At 32.2% G+C, this 17,190-nt stretch overlaps 2 protein-coding genes across 2 annotated transcripts; both read right to left on the reverse strand.

The window, feature by feature from the left end:
- Positions 1-611: 611 nt before the first annotated feature.
- Positions 612-9,620, reverse strand: STT3A (staurosporin and temperature sensitive 3-like A). The gene is made up of 23 exons (XM_068647354.2): positions 9,345-9,620; positions 8,616-8,678; positions 8,368-8,423; positions 8,177-8,248; positions 7,932-8,037; positions 7,803-7,853; positions 7,390-7,485; positions 7,102-7,161; positions 6,904-7,017; positions 6,325-6,411; positions 5,375-5,478; positions 5,189-5,284; positions 4,804-4,924; positions 4,632-4,712; positions 4,427-4,552; positions 4,096-4,323; positions 3,300-3,443; positions 2,457-2,643; positions 2,288-2,385; positions 2,066-2,145; positions 1,892-1,979; positions 922-1,011; positions 612-819 (listed from the first exon to the last, which is right to left on the reverse strand). The coding sequence occupies exons 1-23, from the start codon at positions 9,462-9,464 to the stop codon at positions 763-765; spliced, it is 2,325 nt and encodes a 774-aa protein (XP_068503455.1). The 5' UTR covers positions 9,465-9,620; the 3' UTR covers positions 612-762.
- Positions 9,621-14,670: 5,050 nt separating this feature from the next.
- LOC137838122 (lachrymatory-factor synthase) lies at positions 14,671-15,317 on the reverse strand. Its single transcript, XM_068647356.2, has one exon. It carries the CDS (start codon positions 15,258-15,260, stop codon positions 14,745-14,747), a length of 516 nt encoding a protein of 171 aa, XP_068503457.2. The 5' UTR covers positions 15,261-15,317; the 3' UTR covers positions 14,671-14,744.
- Positions 15,318-17,190: the final 1,873 nt, after the last annotated feature.

Below are 17,190 nucleotides of genomic sequence, written 5' to 3' on the forward strand. Positions count from 1 at the left end.
AAAAGTCTGCTTTAAAATACAATCATCACTTTGTTCCTTAAGAGAAACTGTTAAAAACGAGAGAAGCAGTAATGGAAGTTAACAAACTATTTTGAACGGCAAAACACTTATCTCTTTAATCCTTGTAAAGGGCAGTGGCAATTAAGTATCTTGAAAATCTTCGGTACTTATTTTTTTTCATTTAGCAAAAAATTGTATTTTTTTAACTATATTCACTATAAAAAAAAAGCACTAAAAAAAATTCTGAAAAAAAATAATTAATTATTATATTAATAAAATTAAATATTATTTTAAAAAATAAATATTATTAATATCTAAATTAATTTTTGATAAATAATTTTTAAATTGTTATCTAATTATTTTAAAATTGGTATTTAATATCAATTTAAAAATTATTTATCAATAAAAATTAATTTAGATATCAATAATTTTTTAATCTCTAAAATAGTATCTGATTTTGTTAATATATTTTATTTTTAAAATTAGTTTTTATTTAGTGATTTTCTATTTAGTAATTTTTTGTTGTGATAAAAGCCAGAAAAACATGAAATCATTTTGCTGATTGGCATTTCAATCCTAAAAATTAGATATTACAAAATTGGGTCAAAATGTGGAGTTTCAAAATTTTCATTTGGTCATTCGATACTCAAGAGTAACTAACAATGCCGGCAAAATCTCTTCCAAGGCAATTGCATTAGCTGTATACATTAAACGCACACTAAAATAAGCTTACCCCTACCCAAAGAAATGAAAAAAAATAAACTAAAAGGGATTCCTTTTTAGTTCATTTCTTTTCGAGGCAGTTTTCGAGCTTGTTTTCTGCAAAACATGAAACAAGAGACCAGTCATGGCTAGGTTAAAGGGATCTCCAACTACAAATATTAAGAAATTAAAGCACATTGAAAACAATCACACACTAACCGATTTCGACTTTTTAGTCTTTCCTCTAATCCTGTTCTTTGGTGATTTCAACTTGTATATCCGAACCATCCAATGGTGAGTTGTGAAGACCTGAATGTATTAAAAGCAATGTCTAGCATGAGTAAGACTAAGACCATAGAAGGTATAATGATTAATTCTCATCAGAATATCTGGAAGAAAATTGCCAACCAACATTTTTTAGAATACTAGTTAAGGAATGAAAAGTAGAAATTTTACAACCCCATTGGAAATCTTCCTACACTATTTTCATACTATTAAATGCATTTACTTGTTCATCTATAATTCTTAAGAGGATTCATAGGATATTATACAAGAATACAAATACCACTTTTATTAACAATATCCAAAAAAGTGTACCAAAAACCTAAGTATACGACATTTTATGTTTTTTACTAGCCCAATAAACGCCAACTAAGTAAAGCGGCAAAAAAATATAAAATGGCTAATATTTCAAAGCTAATAAGTTTATATTCCAAACCTAATTTTTTTTTGAGTATTTTATTCTTTTCAAACAGGACTTGCGAGAGACCAAATCATCACTTGGAGTCATGGGGAACAAAATAGGGTGCAAATAAAATATAGATTTGTAAAAAAAAATAGCGTGAGATAATAGAATCATATGAAAATGACAACTACAGGTAAAATAAAATATACTATCAAAATTTCAAATATTAAAGTTTATTAGTACTATAGTGGACTATCGAGGAACGATGCAAGATAACTATCCAAACAAAAATAGAGACACGCTAACAATTAACAAATCTAGACAATTACAAATATATTATTTAAGACATTGCACCATACTGGTTCTCCATATATTGTAGAACAAATACCATGGTTATTCGGTCATGAACGACTGAAAATAATTTCAGGATCATAATAGATGAAGCACACAGCAACATAAAGTTCCAAATGTAAGAATTTAAGAAATCGATAGAAACAATCTGACCTCTTCAAAATGCGTAAGTTTGAAATGTTTCTTTCCAATTTCTGTCCGCCTCACTCTGTCGAAAGCCTTACCATCTGTCTCTACAAACCTGGAGCAAAAGCAAGGCAAGGGGAGTTAGGCAGCATACCAACTGAAAACGTTAAATTTCAAAACCAATTTTACAGAAAATCTGACCTGTAATATGAAAGTTTATACATGAGACAGTTTAGCATTGTTGGTGTGGCCATGGAATCAATCCGATATTGACCATCCCTCTTGAAATTTGAAAAAAAAAAGTGTTAACACTCCTCTAAATATAAATATTACAAGTGAAGCTAGAATGTCATCTATTCTCGAAAACAAAATATCGAGGCCAGGATAAAACATTGAACAACCCATATTACTCATTTAACTTACTAAGTAATCTGGTTCCTTTATGTGAGGGAATACACCCCCTCCGATTCGAACCATCCACAGGAATTTATTGATATCATCACTGGGATAACCAACCAGTCCTGTTAATAATCATAGCATCTAATCAGAACAAGGGGACTTAGGATAACCCAATAAAGAGAAAGAAGCTGACCTCCGAAGACAACAAGGACATATTTGACATCCAGTGACTGGAAAATTTCCCAAGCTGCCTTCTCTGGAGAAGACATTGCAGTACCAACAGTAGCAATATGTGTGTTATTCCAGGTGTTATTGTCAACAATGACTGTTCGGTTAGCCATGGCAGTTGTTTGATACCCATAGTCCCACCAAGATGCCACCTACAAGAATTTTTATGAGCATGAATATTTCAACAGTAGTTAAGTGTTTTAACCAGCATTTTTCTCTTCATTTGGAGTAAGAATAATCTAAAGGTGCAAACAATTTAGGAACTTCAGCCATAAAATTTGTAATTTAGAAACAATATTTGGTTAACGCTTTAACCAACTTCTCAACAAATTTCCACTGGTTAAAAGTGGAAAAGGAATCAACATGTTCAGGGAACAATAGTTCTTACAACTTTATAAGGGATAGAGTATACCCCAAGTTAACATATAATCAGTTAAATCACCTCAAAGTCTCAATTGACTATCACCTTTTACATAATAATTTCCAACTACTGAATGACCAACTTAGTCCACCTAAGGAAACATCATCTGTCAACTTTTGTTCATTTAAATTTAAGAAGCAGAAGATTCTTTAATTTCAAAACATAATCTAAATTTCATAAATTAGCACAAAACTCAGGAAGTCGTGGAAGCTAACCAACACCGATAATTCCAGACAGTCTATTTCAGAAAGAACATCAGTAATTAACCTATATTCTGAACTCAAGAGAAAAAAATCAAGGACATAAGTTTAGCAACATGGGCATAAAAACTGCACACAAGAGACATGTATTTCAGCCGAAAAAATAACAAAATCCCATAGAACTTACTTTATCATCTACTTCTGTATTGTGACTCAGCCAAGCATATGCCTCTCTAAAATCGTCAAAAACATGAAGCCCATCGTGTGAATGTGATGTTAAAACAATAGAAGGGGCTGAATAAGCTTCTGCTGCTGCCCATACACTGTGAACCTACATTTGAGATCAAGATAGAGAGGAACTTTTTTATAACATACAGATTGCATGAAATGGCATTATTTTTCAGAAAAAAATCCTACACTTTTTAACTTGGCGTATGTTTCTAGGTATCAAAAAGGATTCCCAGGAAAGTAGGCTTCAGAATGTCACATTTTAATGTTAGGTTCACGTTTTATCTCCCCAACTTCATTAACTTGGCGTATGTTTCTAGGTATCAAAAAGGATTCCCAGGAAAGTAGGCTTCAGAATGTCACATTTTAATGTTAGGTTCACGTTTTATCTCCCCAACTTCATTATTTCATCACATATTTTTCCACTTTTATTCTTTTTTTAATTTTTGATTAAAAATATTCTTTTCTATAATTGCTAAATGTCAATCGAACATGTTCATGGGAAATAATATTCCCTGGCATAATATTTTTCGGAATGTAATACAATACCATGAATCAAGGGTTTCATTTAAGAAGTTAATTGTAAAACAATACTAAGAAAATATATTAAATAAATAAAAAGGAATCTTTATCAAATAAATAATCCACCTACTTGGCCTTCATACTCCTAGTGGAGAGAAGGCAAAAAAATATTATCAAATAAATAATCCATCTGAGGAAACTTCAAATGAATAATATTATGTTTAAGAAATTACCACATAGAAGGCCCCTAGCAACACAAGCAAGATAATAGCAATGACGGATGTTTCCAGAGGTAAAACCAAAAGCCTTTTCTTAATTTGGGACTTGCTAAGAGGCTTTTCCACAGGTTCCTTTTCCTTCTTCTTGCTCTTCTTAGAGGTTCGCTCCTTTGAAGTGTCCTCAGTTTTATCTGCCTTCACCGAATCATTTGGCACAACATTTTCAGAACTGCCTTCCCCTGCCTTGATAGTCAAAAACACAATTTGAACAAAGCAAACTAATATAACGACCAGAAGAACATGAAGTCAACCAGTGATCATTAAAAGAAATAATGCTTACACCAACCTGAGAATTATCTGATAGGCTGGGCAACTGAAACTTGATAGATCTTGTAAAAACATCAAAAGCCTGGGAGAGAGCAATCCCAGACAATATACATGCTGCTGGAGCAAGTACAAGCATCAAGCGAACCTGATATCCATCGAGATTTTCTTCAGTAAAATAATAAAAATGCAATAGAATGAAAAAACACCTCCATTATTATGCTTACCATGACTCCAGAAAAGTATACCGATGTAACAATATAAAGTACCACAAAGGAGCTTGCATCAGATAGGGGAGAGAAACATGCCTACAATAGGTAAGTACCACCATGATTTAGTCTATATTGAGTATGGAAAACAAAAAGATAAAACAATTCTTTTTATCAAAAACGAACTTACAATAATTCCAGCTGGAACCAGGAATGCCAAGACATTGATATCCATGAAGTATGAAGGCCAAGTAGGGGGCTGATGCTCACTAACACTAGCAATGATTGGAATATACTTGCTTGCATAAGTACTGTCACACAACAAATAAATTAAGTACTTAGGATTGTAGCCAAATCCTACAAAGGAAATATTTGGCAGAATGACCAAGAGAAAGGTCAAATTCAAAAGACATTTCCATGGTTACAGTACTATATTAGGTAAATTCTATGGCTATTATGAAATTGAATAACCAACAATCACCTTAATCATAGAATATCAGTTTAGGTGAAGTAAAAACATGATAATAATTTTTACAGGATTTAAATGATAATTAAGATTGAAAAACAGCTCTTACGGATCTAGCAGACTTAAACTTCTTCCACTCCATCCCTTTGTTGGGCTTGAGGCTACCAATGCTATAAGTACTGCCACCATTGCAAAGCACACAGCCCTGCAAAATAAACAAGAAAAAAAGGTACTAGTTTAATATCTTCCAGCAATGTTTTGAATAGTCAAATAAACCAATAGAAGGGACACCCACACGCCAACAGAAACAACTAGTGCCACAGCTACTTTGAACATTTTTGGGGAAAGACTTCCTTTAATATAGTACACCAGAGCCACTACATGGATGATAATGAAAACCTGCACAAGAAAAATAGGTAGGTTTCAATGCAGCTAATAAGTTGGATATAAAGAGATGGAAAGAGTAAAAATACAATAATAAATTCATTGGATGTGCTCAAAAATAAAATGTATGTGTATATAATCAGTGATAAATAATGATTAAGTCATTAGACTTGGAAAATAAATAGCATTTATATCATAATTAGATAAGAAGATTAAATTTAAAAACTAGCATGAGATTTGCAGAAGTTGGGTACTATATTAAATAATGATTAAGTTAGATTTAAAAGCTCAAATAACAAGGGTAACCAGACAGAGTAGTACCAATTGGTGACAAGATGATAGTTTAGTCACAGGTAAAGTTGATCATGTGACCTTTCTGATTTTTTGGTAAATAAAGCATGGTAACATTGTTTGGTCCATACAGGTAGGGAACAAGTTTGTGTTGTTGTATTAAAAGAAGTTTATAAATTCATTTAATTAACAAAGTATTTTACAAAGTACATTGATCCTTCATAAAAATATTTGTATTTCAGTTATCTCAACAAAGTTATCAACTTCCAAGTTCATAAGCCCATTTATACGAATACTGACACTGACTAGCTAAAGGGTTATTTAAACTCTTTCGTTGACATATTAGCACAAAACTTTTCCCTCCACAGAAACAAAAGAAAAAATAACAAAGAATATTCAGTTAAATATTTTATTATTATAGTTATTATTTTGTGAGAACAATTCCATTGAAAATAAAGCATTCACAAGAAAAGGTATGCAATAATATTGTTAGGCTCAAACATGCTCTTCGTCACATATCTTTATTGTAAGTTTGACTTAATCCAAAGACTGGGGGGGAACTGAACTCACCAGAAATGATGCAAAATGCTCTGATGTCATTACAGCATTAAACCCAACCACTGGCACCAAGGAAGCCAACAGTGTACCCAATACAACCTGCATTAAGAAAAATGTAATGTGATTCGGGAACAGGGTAGACTAATTTGAGATAGGTTCAAAATATACAAACCAGATTCAGACCAGAAATACACCTGGCTGGTAATTGTAAACATAACAGGATAAATTCACAAAATATAGTAAATATGTGTCCAAACGAACTACAAATTCTAATATAGCAAAATGCAGATTTTATGTGTAAATAAATTCTTCATTCACGTATTGGAATAAGTAAGTTGAACCTCATTGTGGAGTATTTTATCAATCTGTTAAACCATGCCTAAATAGCCAAATCACCTATCTGAGATGAGTCTTTTGTTGTTGTTTATTGTTGTTAAACCTTATCAAAACTCCCCAAAATATTATCCAAATTACAGCTTACCACATCAAGCATGACTAATGTACAATGTGCATTTCAACTATCCAATTGAAAAGGACAAATGCATTTATTTGAACTCTAAAAATAACTGAATGAATGGAAGAGCTACTTACAAGAGGTGCATATGCAATGTAGAGTCGAGAAGAATAGCGACCAGTTACAATGCACAAGAGCACATGCATAGGAATAAGATTAATGATAAAAGTGTACCCTCCCCATGAGCAAACCTGAAAGATAAGAAATGAATTTAACATAAACAAGAGGGCGCACAGCAAAGACAACCAAGATAAATAGTATTGTAAAAAGCTTACCATGTAGAAGTATGCTATGGAATTCAAAGTGGCATAAAAGAGGGACCCTGTATTGAGCGTCTAAATAATGTGTAAATCAAGTTAGAAGCTTAAATAGAAAACAATACAAAGCTTAGTGATTATTTCTAACTGCAAAGGCCACTGAACTGACTGTTCATACAGAATATTCAAATTACACATTATTGGACAATTATTATAGTGCATTGTAATAATCTGGAGGAAATTTTAGAAACCAAAGTCATTATACAAATCAATGCAAGGAAAAAGTTCCTTGCTTTGGCAGATCACCTTAATATAGAGATAGAAAGTGAAGATCAAAGCAAATATAGCAACAGCTTCATTGTCATAGCTGCCAGCCACTGATCGAGATATATATGACGGGACCTGCATACACAAGATAAATCAGGATCAATTACATGTAAGAGGGATGCCAGAGCCCAGCAAAAAAAATACCAAAACATATTACAAGAGAGCAACCGTTACAAACAGGCATCATTAATTTACAAATACACATCAACACACGTGGTTACTATTCAACCAGCATCCAACAATTTTACTAAGCATTGATTGGCTAATCATTCAAATATAGAACGTTCAATGATTGAGCCAATAACTATGATCATAACAATCATAAATAAAAATTTTAGTAGGAAAATTGGAAGACAATCTCGTCAAGTCATAAAGCTTGTTGAGAAATTCACCATAGCCAAAAGAATTGCTGCTGTCAAACCAGCCCCCGCACCCTTCACCTCCTGAAAAAAGGAAGCAGCTCAAATTAGAAAGAACATAAACAGCAAAAATATCAATGTGAAATTCGGGCATGGACAAACCTTTGTCAGAAGATAAGTTGCCCATGAAGCAAAGGCTGAGAATATAGGAGCAGTAAACACACAGACAGTTTCAACTGAGAGAGGTATGTTTAGGGAATTCAGTATCCTGAAACCAGAAGGGAATGTTAAAAACTAGATCAGATAAACTTCAAAAACCATTGCTTGAATGGATGTTTATTAGTATATAACAAATAGAAAAGGTACAGCATAAGACAACCAACATTTACAGTGTTTCAAATGCCTACCACCATAAGGTGCCTGCTGTCAAGGTCAAACCAGGATAAACAGTCCCACCAATTACACGACCAAGGGGATACCTTGAAAGGCACAGGAAACAAAGACATTATATTATATCCAGAAACATTTAACAATAAGCGGTTTAAACTAAGCAAGTATAGAGGAAAACTTGCTTCAAAACTAAAAACCATCAGCTTACCAAGTTCGGTCATCAAACCAATTCCAGAAATCATATATCCCATTCTTTGTCAAAAACTGAAACCAACAAATACATCACATCTTCTCTGAAATATTATGGCATTGAGATTAACAGAGTAAAATTGAACAAACGCCATGGCCATGAAGAAATTCCAATTTCCATTAACCAGTACGAAAGATTCCTCAGTCGCCCCAATAGAATATAGTAATATGAGCAAAACAGTTCCATTTCAAATAGTGCTTGCTCACCTGAGTGACTCTATAGTTGAAATAAGGATCAAACTCGTGAATAACACTCTCATACTTAATAACCTGTACAAAATGCATAAAAAAGTGAGGGAGAGCAAGAAAAACTCTGCCAAACAAACGGAACTAGATACCCTACTCTGATACCGCAGAAAACAGAAGAAGGCTAATACAAATAGAAATTTGAGTAAGCACTTAGTATTCAGTTCATAGAAATAGCCACACCATGTCACTACTTCTATACAATTACTTCAACAAAACATGACTGCTCCAGGCATTCAAGCTTTTGCAACCATAACCAAAGAAAAAAGAATCTAATGCATGTAATGTAGAATTTTAACTGCTCTAACCGGAAATTCAATTCAAATGCATGTGCATTTGAAATCACATAACATCTTCTCAACATTTCAGTCTAAGCATTACTCGTACACCACTGATGCAAACGTTTTCTTTTAAATCGTTGACTTATCTCCTCAGTGAACGAACAGCTCGGTCAAGTCGCAAAAACACAAAATCTAAACACTAAATCGTCACGGCTAAGTCACTAAGATTGCAAGTTATGCTCGATAATTGTTATAGACACGAAGAAAAACACGAAAGTTAAATAGAGCTGTAATCATAGCTACTGAATTTAGAAGCACACAATCACGTTGAGAAAAGGAAAACACGGAATCGAAACGTGATTTAGGTAACCAGATCTGCGGAAGAAAGAGGAATGAGGAAAATGCTTACCGAGAATAGACGGATCGAGAAGGCGAGAACGCCGATCAGGAGAAGGATAAAGAACGCGAGAACGTTGCCGAAGGCGTGCCTGACGGAGAACACGCCGTTCTGAGCATCTGAGGCCGCCATTGACGGCCAAATTGAGCTATGAAGAGAGAGAAAATGAGCGAACAAGAGACAGAGAGCGAGAGAGAGAGTCTCACTGTGACTCAGTGAGGTTTATATCTGTGGAAGTCGTTGCGGAGCCGATGGGGAAGACTAAGCTGTGTTGGGTTGCAGAGAATCAAAAGACCGTATTGGGTCTGGTTTTATGAAAATGACTGGAATATCCTTTAGGTTCTGACGTGGCGAATTTTTGTTGGGCTTGTTACAAATTTTTGCCACTCTGGATCATGTGATTGGATGTAGACTCTCTCTTCTTAGGTCTTCGCTTATGCTAATTTTTCATTCTTCTTTCAATAAAATATGAGATTATATATATATATATATTGGTTATCATTTTTCTTCTTACATCCTTGTAAAGTTTTAAAATATTTGTTTTGAAAATTCGTTCAGGAGTTAATGTTAGTAACAGTTTATATATTTTTTTCCTCCTCTAATCTACCAAAATGTCTTTCAAAAATAAATTGGTGATAAAAAACGAATAATATCTGGTGATTGATCTTATCGATATTATCTCTCGAACTTTAGGTCGAAACATTTCAAAATAACTAAAATTTCTAAAACATGATTTTGGAACATAATTTTTAAAATAGGATTTTCTTAACAAGTTTTTTTGAAACATATATATTTTATAATAAACCTTTTAAAACATTTTTCTAAAACTTATAAAATGCACTCTGAAACATATATAATATTTTTTAGAAACATTTTTATGGAACAAACTTCTAACCAAACTCACTATTTTCAGTGGAGGCAAGAGCAGCAATAGTGGAGGCATGGTGAAGAGGGAGGGTAATTTACTTCTTTTTGCTTGTGATATGGGGGTGCATTTAGTAATCATGGGAGTGCAGGAAGAACAAATAATCAGAATTTGGGAAGCACAGCCCAAGGATAAAAGGCTTACTAGCCCAATACAAAGACCAAAGAGTTTTATTTTTCATGATGCACCAACATGCATTTTGCTTACCATAACTTTATTATCGGTAGGTACTATTATGTAACCTATACCAATCGAAAAATGTTTTTCACATATACACCGTAACATTTTCTTTAATCTGGGTCTACTCATTCGGATCAGCCTTTTAAATCATCTGCATCCAAGTTTCGGCTTCTTCTTCCTGCACCTTAAGTTTTTCTTCCTACATTCCCACAATTTTAAAAATCTCAAGACTAACCTTGACTTTTTATTTGAAAAAGGGCATCGTGGTGGAGTTTGTTTGGCATTGTTCATCTTCTTCGTTCATCTCAAGCGCTGGTGGAGGGTTGTGCGGAGCAAGGTTGTGGAATGGGTTACATTGTCGAAGTGTTGTTTGGATTTTAAAGGTAATAATTAAGTTTTTTTATGAGCATTGGTGGTTATGGAGTCTTTGGGGTTACCAGAAATCGGGATCCAAAAGTGTGCTACGAATTCATATCAATCCATAAGTGAAACATGTTGTTTTCTGGATGAGGGGTGTTACGAAAGCAAATTGTTAATAAATTGTTGATTTCTTGATTGTTGAATCTGGAAGCCTAATTTCTATTACGGATTGATGGATCAAGAAGCTTACCACACTCACCAATCTGGAAAATTTACAGATTCCCCAAATAAAAAACTTTACGAATTTTCCAATCCAGAATGCAAAAAAAATAACGCAGATTCCCAATTCCGTAAAACTACCGAATTGCATTGTGGGTTTTATGTGCTTTTTGGGGTTTTAAAAAAGTAATAGGAATATTTTTGTCATTACATTATGGGGGTGCAGGAAGAAAAATGTAGGGATACAGGAAGAAACTGCCCTTCTATATATGCACCATCTTTCTTATAAAAGCCTGAACCCATTTGACTGGCCCAAAATTTTTGTTACTTGCAATTTCCTTGTTTATTGGCTGCTTCTTCCTACACTTCCATACCTTTTTGTGTCATTCCCATAAGTTTTTTGTATTCTAAAAATATCATTTTTTTATATTCTAAATTACAAAATCCATAAGTCTTTTTATAGATCCATAATTAGCTTCCGGATTATGTAATCCAAAAGTCTTTTATGATTAGCTTCCGGATTACATAATCCATAAGTCTTTTCTATACATAAGATTAGTTTTTCAGATTATGTATCGGAAGCCTTTTCTTCATATGTGTGATTAGACTTTGAATCACATAATCCGGAAGTATTTTATAAATGTGAAATTGACTTCCAGATTATGTAATCCAGAATATATCTAGATTACATAATCCATAGGTTTATTTCAAATCCAAAAAAGAGTTATGGATTTTATAAATCTAAATAACACTTTCGGATCCAGAAACATCTTATGGAATATGTATGGAGGTGCCACAAAAAAGTGATAAAACGATATTTTCACATTTAATATGAGTGGCGCAAGAAGGTATGGAAAGAGTCTTGTTTATTTATAGACTAACCAGTATTTATTTTCTTTTAATAGTTAGTACCAGTTTGTTCGGCCTAACATTTCTACTATTTGTCACCTGTATCTTTAAATATACAATCACAAATGTTTTTTTATTGAGAAAAGTAAAATAAAAAATAAAAAGATATAATTTTTGCACTATGCTCAAATAAATTTTAAATATATGTATAACGACACGTGGTCCATCCAATATTTAATATGTATCTTTAAAAAAGAATAAAATCATAAAACTTTTCTCACAAACCTCATATCATATAACAAATAAGAACTTTGGAATATGACAACACGTATACTAGTTCACCACAATTTTTGGATTATCTTCATTTCTCCTCTATGTAACACTTGAGAGGATCCATTAATGGAAATCTTGATTATTATATGTTTGTGGAATAAAAAAATTCACAAAATATTTTAAACACCCTCCCTAAATTTACTATATAATGGTTAGTGTATAGGAAATAATTCAACAAAATTCCTAACAAAAATATACGTTGAATGCTATTTTCTACATAAAATAAAAAATTATTATTATATTTATTTGTACATAAGTTATTAAATATATAATTGATATTAAATATAAATAAATAAATTATTATTATTAACAAGTGAATAATATTTTTACTTATTTGTTTTTAGCCAGACAATTGTTTTCCACAAAATTTAATTTATTTTCTCTTTCACTTTTTATATTTTTTTCTTTTTATCAAACGGACATTTATAGCTATTAAAGTAACAATATATGAGGCTCAGACATGTCTCTTAAATGGTATGTCCGTGTCGGATACAAATCGTACGACATTTGTAGAACATGTATCGGTGAAATGTCTAATTAAAAAAAATATTTGTTAAATTTCTGACAATTCTAGCAAGTGTCCTATTGTACCGGTCGGCATCGAACGACCGAATGGTTTATGTCGAATAATCTAATTAAGTCCGGAACGTTGTTACAAGTGGAGTAAAGAGCAGTTATAACAACCATTGACTAAGTCGAAACACGTTCTCTAGATCACTCCCTTGGTTTTCAGGAAACCACCAAACACGACCCGGAGACCACTAAACATGTCCCTAGCGAGCAATGAACGCTCACTGGGCCCACAGGGTAGAGGCCCAAGTCAACCTACTAAAAGGGAAGGAGAGAGGGAGAAAAGGTACGTTTTTTATAAGATCAGAGAATTCTCATTTGGAGCACCATCGCTGACTTGAGCGTTGGAGTGCAATCGCAGGTACTCTCGCCGGCCGACCGAGGCACGCGAAGTGGAAAGGATACGTGAAGAATAGGACAACCCAGAGTGAAGTAGATAGTGTATCGACGTGGATTAAGATTACTTGGCCTCCAATATCCGTTCAGGTACAACTATATTTTAGAGATTATACGTATCGTATCAATGTTCATGCTACATAATAAAATTGTATCAATATCAATGTTTATGGTACATAGAATTGAACGAAGAGTAGTGATGGATGGGATCAGGACCATTTTGCCCAACAATTAAGGGCAAATATCAACCCACAGATTCATGAGCTGCTGTTAATCATAGCCACACAAACAAAACTCGTTTTCTTTCTTGTAAGTAACAATCACGTGCAAAAAATCTACATATACAAATATTATGCAGACCACATAAAATTTAGCAGGTTTTAGTACTGCAGCTTTTATGAGACTTCCTTTATGATTTTGTTTTTTTGTACTATTTTTATGCACACAAAAAATGTTTTTATTCCAACATATTAAAACTTGATTTGATTACTTTAAAAGAAGAAAAAGCATGGTCCAAAAATTACTTTAAATATTAGTCTTCCATACAAGATAAGGCAACTTTTAACAGTAATCATAACAGATAATAATCAATATATGTTGCATTTATTTCTCAAAAATCTCATTTCTCATCATAAAAAGGTTATATTTTTTGAAAAACTTACTTAATCTCTGCAAATATTAAAGTAAAAGGACTCTATGGCCATTCTTCTGGATAAGAATCACTAAAAGTCCTAATTTTCCAATAACATTTATAGAAAAACTGTGATTAATTATAATATTTTTCAATAATGTCACTGTGAATTCCATTATAAATTTGAGTAACACAGAAAACATGTTTTATTAATAACAAGAGTTTATTAAAACTCATAAACTTATTTTACACACACATCAAAACTCTCCTCTAATTATCCAAGAGAAAGCTAAAATACAGATACAGAAACAAAATACTGGTTTGAATGATAGTTACTTCAGTAACAGTAACATGCATGCAAAATGTAAATTAATTATTATTCTTCCGATACCAAAATAATCTTACATTACACTAAAAAAAATCATAAAATAAAAAATAATTTTAGAGTCAAAAAATAAATTAGAAATCATTATAAGGACTAAATAAATTTGTGATTTCTAAATTAATTTTTATTATTGTTAAATGGTTTCTAAATTGTTATCTAATTAGCAACTAAGGTTTTACTATCAAATTTAGAATCTAAATAATTGGTAATTAAAACTTTGGTACCTAATTAGATACTAATTTAAAAACTATTTCACAATAATATAAACTAATTTAGAAACCAATTTTTTTTTAGTTTCTAAATGGTCTCTAATTTAGTTAGTATTGCAACTAATTATTTTGATCTCTAAATATTGATTTCTATTTGATGATTTTCTTATAGTGTTGTTCAAATCTGATAAGGATAGTTTATATATTTCTTTCTCCTTCAAAATCTACTGAAATGACTTTTAAAAATAAAATCGTAATGGAATACGGATATTTAAAACGGATGAAACCTGCATTAATTAAACAGTAAAAGCATAACAGTATGCAGTACAAGCATAACAGTATGTGAGTGTGTCACTTAGTTGTGGAACTTGAGTGCTGTTTCCATGTTCTTCAAACCTTCTTCAATCTTCTTAGCCATGGCATTCAACCCTTTGTCTGTGAAGGTGTTGAGATATTCAAGCTTCCACCCTTCAACTGGTTCAACTTCATAGTGCCACTGAATCTCAGTCCCTTCAGGAGTTGGCTTGAGTTTCCAAGTTGCTATGTAGGAGTGAAACCCTACATTTCCCTCCACAATGGAGTAGGTGAAAGTCCATTGAGAAGGGTCAATGGACAAGAGTTTCTGCTTGGTCCAATTCACAGTTTTCTTGGCTTCATCATCCACTGGTGTCTTGAAACCAGCACAGAAACGAACACACCCTGGTTGCCCAGAGAGGCCTTCAACAGGAATGCACAAAGGAGTGGGAAACCACTTGTTCAGGCCAAAGAAATCCTCCAAAAGTGGCCACACTTCTTCTGCTTTCACTCCTTTTACTTCTGCTATGGCCTTGCCCTTCCATTTTTCTTCTCTTCCTTGTTCAATAGACTCCATTTTTAGTGTAGTTGCAGTGACACACACAAGAAGAGTTAGAAAATATGAAGTGCTGTGAAGGTATAGCCTCATATATATAATAAGCAAAGAAAGGAAAGAGAAAAGCTTCTTTTAACACCATCAACATCACCTACGCTTAACAAACACTTACAATAATATAATAATATTTTGAATTAAAAAATAAAATAAAATATTAATTTATTGGATGATTTTAAGTATTTAAAATAATATTTAATTTAATTAATATATTTTATTATCTTTAAAATTAATTTTTATTTAATGATTTTAAATAGTAGTATAACACTTTGATAAAAATGGGTCCTAGATAAAAACATACCAAATTTTATTTGTATATAAGTTTTATCTTTACCTCACACTTGCATTTCATATCTTTAAGTGCTATGGATAATATCAATTAGAGAGATAGTGATTTTTTATTTATTTTTTTATGGGGTAGAGAGATAGTGATAATTAAGGATATGTACTAATCACGAAAATTGGACAATTCCACCAATCACTTGTATTTCTGAGATTCTGGAGAGTACTGCAAAGAGTCATCATCACACAAGAAAATATCCATGAAAATCATATACTAAATATTCTCTAAACAATTGTCACTAACCACTCTTATAATCAAATTTTCACTTCATGAGTGAGTCTATGTATTTTCACACCTTTTCAATATCTTCATTACCTACTACTAAATATATACATAAATTTGTGTTGTTGCTCCCATCTAAAACTTGAACATCCATGAATATTTTCTTAGTTGCTTTTAAAATGTCATTTTTTAATAAAAGTTTTTTATCTATATTTTTTTAATTTAAAACAACATATGGTTCAATTATACTCTTAATTTAACTAATATGGAGAAAATAATCATAAATAACACATACGTGAAAAAAGTATAATAAATAAGCAATATTTGAAGTTGTTTGACTAGTTTGAAATCTTTGTTACGCTTGGTTAAGAGTTAGTTGAGTATATTTTTTTATCCATATAGTTCACATTTTGAGCACTTTAAACTACTTGACGCGTCTACTTATATTAATCTAATTTTGAATAATGTTTGGTTCGCGTTGGTAAGTGAGATTTGGGGACGTAAGAATAATTACTTATTTAATGGAGGAGTGGTTCTGAAGTTTTCTCCTTGACACAAGTTAAAGTTTGGTCTTAGATTTCCTTAAAGGTACCATCATTGAGTTTTTCATTCTCTGATTGGTTCCTAGAATCTTTGGTATGTATGCACTCGATTATAAGTTGCTTATAGAGTGGTGGGGTTGGTCCTTGATCTTTCTATTGTCTTTAGTTGGTGTTTACGGATAGATAGTTGGCGGTATTTTTGTGTTTTTGTTTGTGTACGGGGAGAGGTGCATTTGCCTCTTTTGCTTGGTATGAGGGTTGGATCACCCTTAAAGTAGACCATATTTATTTATTTATTTTGTCGATAAAAAAATATTGCTTGATTTGAAAAATCATTAACATTAAAATGATAATAATAATTTGATTTAAAAATTGATTATATCCTATTTACATTTAGACTCATATACATAATGAATTAAACTTAGTGCATTACAAAATTGATAGATTGTAACCTATCATCTACCTTGCATATTGAATGCAATTATAGAAATCTTGTGATTGTTCAAGAAACATAGTCAATCTCACTTTGCTTCTGAATCATTGCCTTTCGGAATGGAAAGATGAGTTTGTGATTCAGAACCACATTTCCTTGCATATCATCGCATTTCGCTTTAAACAATGCATGTGAGCACCTTCCAATATGCAAACAAGATATACCACTTTTCAACAAACACAACCTAAATTATTAAGAGATAAGTACTTACATTATTTAAGTGAGGATCTCAATAATATTCCTGAGAAGATTAGACCAAATTCCAACTAATTTTAGAATCCAAAATAATTAGTT

This window comes from Phaseolus vulgaris, chromosome 4 (assembly GCF_051622355.1).
Source record: "Phaseolus vulgaris cultivar YP4 chromosome 4, ASM5162235v1, whole genome shotgun sequence".
Taxonomy (NCBI): Eukaryota; Viridiplantae; Streptophyta; class Magnoliopsida; order Fabales; family Fabaceae; genus Phaseolus; species Phaseolus vulgaris.